Here is a 6,000-nt window from a genome sequence, read left to right as displayed (position 1 = left end):
ATGACAAGCAGGTGATCACCGAGGCTGTGAGTATCTCTCATCAAAAATCAATTCAAAATTTTGAGAATTCAAGGTGATATGTCAAGTGTCACTGTTCTAGTGGTGGTTAGTGGGTCCGCAGCAACTCGTGGTTGGGATTGACTAAAAAATCAAAGGCTTGATCCTTTCTAACGTGACATCTAATAGCTGTAAGAACCCGTGAGGCCGTGACACACATGTAGAAGCTTCTTTTTATTATTATTTAAATGTCTGTGAGAAAGCCATTGGACATCATGATAATTGTAAAACAAATTTCATTCCAAAAGACTGGCGTTGTGGGCTTTTGCATCCTGAAGGTATTAAAGCTGTTCATGCATCTATCTCTAACTTCTGTTATGGTTCTTTTTAATATGAAAATTAGATCAATGTAGTTCTGTTTTAGCGGATTTTGCTGTTCGAAGCTAGGGAATTTGTAGGGATCCGGCTCCTCTCTATAGGGCTGATCGTCTAAAGCTTGCCTATATCTGTCTCGGTGCGCAACACCTATCCTTAACGGATCTAATGATTGTGGTTGTTTCCATATAAGACTTAGATGCAACCCATACCCGATAGGACCAGGCGTTTCTTCTGGTCTCCATAGTTCGCTTTGCCTCCGAAGGTCTTCGTTGGTCATTCTATATATAAAGGGCAGGCAGCTCTAACAGGATCAGAGCTATGACGGTGCAGGCAATGGCTGAGAGCAGGATCAGAGCAATGATGAAGAGGGTAGTCCCGAGACAATCAATGCAGTGGTAGCTGCGGCGATTGCATGGGGCTTGGGCTGGGGACGATAAATGGGGCGGTTGTATAGCTGACCCTTGGTGGCTGGGTATGATGGGTTTCCATTACCGTTCATAATTTGAGGGTTTGAAGGGGGCTTTGATGGGAAGACCCTTTCAGTCATCTCTTCAAACTTTCAGAACTTCTAGACTTCACTGGTTCTTTTCTCTGCTTAGAAATTAAGCAATTGAAGACAGAAGCAGAAGTGATGTAAATGGTTCTTATGCTTAAGTGAAGAAGGAAGGAAGGAAGCTGAGAGGAGAAATGAAATGGAAGAGAGAGTTGGGAGATGGGATACAGGGGAGAAGCTGGAACCTATGGGGTTTGAGTAGCATCTAGGTTTCATGGGTTGTTTTTTTTTTTTGAAAACGAACCACAGCCATTGAATCTGCTAGAGACGGGTGTTGTGCAATGGAGTAGCTATGGGCAAACTCTGAGCGATCAGCCCTATGGAGAGGAGTCTGGATCCGATTTGTAGACCATGATTATCCCATAAATCAATTGCGTATATGTCTTGTCAATTCTTCTTATTTATATATATATATATATATATAAATATAATTAATGGGTTTTTCTATCGTTGTTGGCAGCGATCGGACATATAGAATTGAAGGATGGACGACAATGTAAGAGAAACCGACGATTGTTCGATAGTTGTTATTATTGATTCTATCAGAGAAAAGCTTTCTCGGAGTTATGCATCTCAGTCCTCGAGACCAATTTCTTGTATATACAAAGTCCACCAAAAGATTCGCAAAATGAAGGAAGATGCCTACACGCCTGATATGGTCTCTATTGGCCCTTATCACCATGGTAAGCAAAACTTGCAAGCCATGGAAGACCTTAAGGTGCAATACTTACAGGCAGTGCTTGATCGAACAAGAGATGAAAACAATTTGGAGATTTATGTGAAAGCTCTCAAGGAGTTAGAAGCTGAAGCCCGTGGGTGTTACTCAGAACCCATCGACTTAAGTAACAAAGAATTCATAGAAATGATGCTTTTAGATGGATTCTTCATCATTGAGTTATTCCGGAAATATGCACATGTTGTTGAGTCAGAGGTTCGTGATCCCATATTCTATACCAGCTCAATGATAGGAAGGGTTTTGCGTGACTTGGTGTTGCTTGAAAACCAAATACCCATTTCAGTTCTTCAAACATTATTCGATCTAAGTAAGGATCCTGGCTCTGATAGATTATCACTCATTGATTTGGCTCTCCTTTTCTTCAATGGATTGATTCCCGATGGTATTTGTAAGTATCTTTGCAATCAGGAAAATGAGGACATGACCATTACCCACAACCATTTACTGGGTCTGTTAAGCTTCACAATTGATAGTCATTATTCTCATCGGAGGAGCAAGATGATATCTTTACATACATCACTAGAATCTTTGCCATGTGTGATGCAGCTCCTGCGTTTCGGTGTTAAGTTCAAGAGGAGTTATACACTTGATAGCTTTACAGACATAAGGTTCAGAGATGGAGTACTTGAAATCCCTCCATTATACATTGATAACTACACAGATTCCTTTTTTCGAAACCTTATTGCTTACGAGCAATGCCGTATTGGAGGTAAACACTCGGTAACATCTTATGCCATCGTTATGGATCAGCTTATTAAATCTATTGATGACGTGATATTTCTCCGTGATCGTGGAATTATTATTAATCGTTTGGGTAAAGGAAATAAGGTCTTGTGTCTGTTTAACGATCTTTGCAGTGAAATTTTAGACAGTGACTTCGATTACAGGGAACTTTGTGAGAAGGTGAATGAATTTTGTTACAGTCGTCGTTTTTGGACATGGAAAGCGACTTTGGTTATTTCATCAGCATCTTTAGCACTTTTTCTTACTGCTTGGGCTACAGTATTTACCACCCTCCAGTTCTTTAATGTTCAATATAAATCTAATTAGGTATCAAGTTGCGGACGAGCTATTAGGTCAATCGACATCACAGATTCACACGTTTAGCATCTTTCTTTTCTTTTGTTGTTGTAACTTGGCACATTTAATGTAGGCTTGGCTGATGCATATAATTTGTATTTCTTATTTATGTAAAAATAAATAAAGAAATAAATTTATTTATAAGACTTTTTTTTTTTTTTTTTTGGAGGAGGGTGCCGGGGGGGTTTTTGGTCTCCTTGTTGGTCAAGGAAAAAAAAGGAACGATCAACAATTTCATTTCATTTGGGGAGTTTATCAATGTATGAAAAAAATATTTAAATATTTAGAAAATCAGAGTAGCATTTCGGCATAAAATGGGTTTTTATTTTGAAAGCCCAATTTTGGGAGCATAGATAAGAAACATATGAAATATTATTTATAGAAAACTTGACATTATGACCATATAAAAGGGGTGTCGCCCATGTTTATAGGAGCCTTGACAATATGACACCATGTTAGTGATTTGACAATATGATGATGATTTTTTTTTTCTAGTACATCGATATAGATAGATACATCTCGTGGCCCTCGTTATGCCATATCAGTTGGGGTTGATACCAATTTAATGCCAATTTTTACCAATATTTTTTATTTATTTTTTAATCTTTATTGGGTTTGGATTGGAATTAGCCCAGATTGATACTATTCTGCCAGATTTTAATGACAAATGAATATTAAATAAAAAATTAGAAGAAAAAAAAATTGATACAACAGAGAGAGAGAGAGAGAGAGAGAGAGAGAGAGAGAGAGACGCTCGGGACTTTGTTTAAGTTATTCTCCATTATTAACAAGACCAGAATTTTAAATCTATGCTGCATTTGGTAGTCATCTAACAAAATGTTTATAGTGTTTTTCTCATTTTACGAGAACAAGAAAACGAAAGATTCCATTTGGTGTCCATGGTTCGTTTTTTCACTTTTTATTTAAACGAATCGAATAAAAAAGTACGAAAAACAGGAAATACATGTTTCAAATTTTGAGAACATTCCATTTGGAAAAAAAACTCATATGTTCCCAATAATTTACCTAAGGTCAAAACCTTCTCTATCTCTTTGAAAATCTGAAGAATCGGTGAAGAACTCTTGCTCAATTTCTGTTTTCCCTCATCCTTGTCTCAGTGAAACCGTTTCTGAAACAAGTTTACCAAACACTATTTTTTAGGTTAAAAAATGATTTTTTAACACAAAAACAAAAAATTATAGTTTTAATACGAAACGTTATTTATGGAATAAAAATATTACCAAAAGAATTAAAGAACCTCCATTTGAATGTTTAATTTCTGATTGATTCTATCAATGGATTTTTTTTTTTTATATGAAATGAACTTATATTAAAAGAGAAGAATTTACACAATGTGGAGAAACACCTCCAACCGTATCAAAAAGAAGAATGGATAGATGGCTATGGGGGGAAGGGGAAGCAGAATCCCACGGAAGAAAAAACCTATTATAAACCCCAACAGATGCAAGTTTATCAGCAACATGATTCCCTTGTCTACAATCTTCAGTAATATGAGCAATGCGCCAAGGCAGAGATGAACTCGTTGACCATAACAAGAGGATAATGCCAAGTTATCACTTTCCACAATAAGATTGGAATGGTATTTTGGTAAGGCAGTAACAAGGGCTTGTCGAACTGCAGGAGTTTTTCCAACATAAGAATAAGGAATGCCATAATGTTCCGCAAAATAGGAAAGGAAGTGGCCTTAATAATCCGAAATACCTTTCCAATATCAGATGGCCCAGGTCTACCGAGACATAGACCGTCCACATGATTTAAGTTTGACGGGGGAGGGAGCTAAGATATATAACAGAGATGCTTATGTTGCTACTTAGATCTTGAGAGTGAAGATAATCAGCTGCAAATTAGTTTCTATCACTCCCTTGTATTCATCCTATATTTATTCATACTCCCAACTATGGAATCAAGTATCGGTATCAGATCGTCGTATTGGTCATATCGGATCAGTATCGGGTGAGACCAATCCTGATACTTAGTCGATCCTGAGATGGGGATCGGTATCGGTTGGATGATCAGATATCAATCCGGATCAGCCGATCCGACATGATCCGTGTAAATGATTTTTAAAACCCAGAAAAGGGGCAAAACAGGGTAAAAATGCAGATTCAGGATTTCCAGTGCCCTTTTCTCCTATTCCACTCCGCAGATTTGCAAAAAACTTGAAGGGAATCATGGTTTCTAAGCTAGAATCATACTTGAGGGTTCAATTTGTGCATTCAAGAGTCAAAATTGGGCATCCAATTCATCAAAATCCATGCTTTCATGGTTTCTAAGCTAGAAACATACTTGAGGGTTCAATTTGTGCATTCAAGAGTCAAAATCAAGCATCCAATTCATCAAAATCCAAGCTTTCTTCCATCTCCGCTCTAAGTATGAACACCATTTTTACATGGTGAAGGTCAATATTTGGTCAGGATGTCCTGCTTCATCCATAAAACTAAGAGATTCTCTTTCTCTCTCTCCAATGGCCGTCAACTAATCTGTAGCGCACATTTTGGAATCCAAAAGCACACCAAGAATCCCCACACACACATGAAAAGGGAGAATGCTTCTCTCAACGGCTTGCACCCTTAAGAAACATTCCCACAGATAAACCCCTCATACCTTTCATCTACTTCCGATGTGGGACTAAACAAACTTGAGAAAAACTACTTTTAGCTCTCTACTTGTCCTTACTAGTGTTCAAACAATATTCAAAAAGTAAAAAAGTGGGAAAATGTTCTGAACATTATTTAAAACTTTAACTTTACTAAAGTAATATTTTATATTGTATAATATAAAATTCAACATGTGCACAATATACTTGTTGAAGTGATGACGTCTTTATTATGATTACGCCCTTTGCATGAGGTATCATCTACATGCACCATACATCTTACCGGTGATCCGACTTCTTCGCGGGCATTTACTAATTGTGCAACCAAATGAAGTGGATAGGTTCCCCGCCCCTATTACTAAAATATATAGTCTTACTCGCTTTGCTGATTTGCAGCTTTGTTCCCTCTCACTAGCGATGATGAATTCATAAATCGACTTCATACCTAGTTTGAGCCTTTGAAGTACTTGCACATGGAACATTAATGTCCTTACAGCCTTTTGAGAGAGAGAGAGAGAGAGAGAGAGAGAGAGAGAGAGGGAGGATCTATTTATGTTTGGATTTAAACTCACAGAGAAAGTCAATAACCTGTGCTCCTAACCATTTTTTAAATCAATAATGCACAGAACACCTCTCATA

The 6,000-nt window shown here is 37.5% G+C and overlaps 1 protein-coding gene across 1 annotated transcript; it reads left to right on the top strand.

Moving 5' to 3' along the window:
* The first annotated feature begins 280 nt into the window (after positions 1 to 280).
* LOC122083441 (UPF0481 protein At3g47200-like) lies at positions 281 to 2,767 on the top strand. Its single transcript, XM_042651252.1, has 2 exons — positions 281 to 335; positions 1,389 to 2,767. Exon 2 carries the CDS (start codon positions 1,413 to 1,415, stop codon positions 2,712 to 2,714), a length of 1,302 nt encoding a protein of 433 aa, XP_042507186.1. The 5' UTR covers positions 281 to 335; positions 1,389 to 1,412; the 3' UTR covers positions 2,715 to 2,767.
* Positions 2,768 to 6,000: the final 3,233 nt, after the last annotated feature.

The sequence above is a fragment of the Macadamia integrifolia genome, chromosome 7 (assembly GCF_013358625.1).
Source record: "Macadamia integrifolia cultivar HAES 741 chromosome 7, SCU_Mint_v3, whole genome shotgun sequence".
Lineage (NCBI taxonomy): Eukaryota > Viridiplantae > Streptophyta > Magnoliopsida > Proteales > Proteaceae > Macadamia > Macadamia integrifolia.
The sequence above is the reverse complement of the archived record's forward strand: the minus strand, read 5'-3'. Positions and strand labels throughout refer to the sequence as shown.

Excerpts from the sequence above, each read along its gene's own strand:
- LOC122083441 (XM_042651252.1), top strand. The coding sequence starts at position 1,413 with ATGGACGACAATGTAAGAGAAACCGACGATTGTTCGATAGTTGTTATT.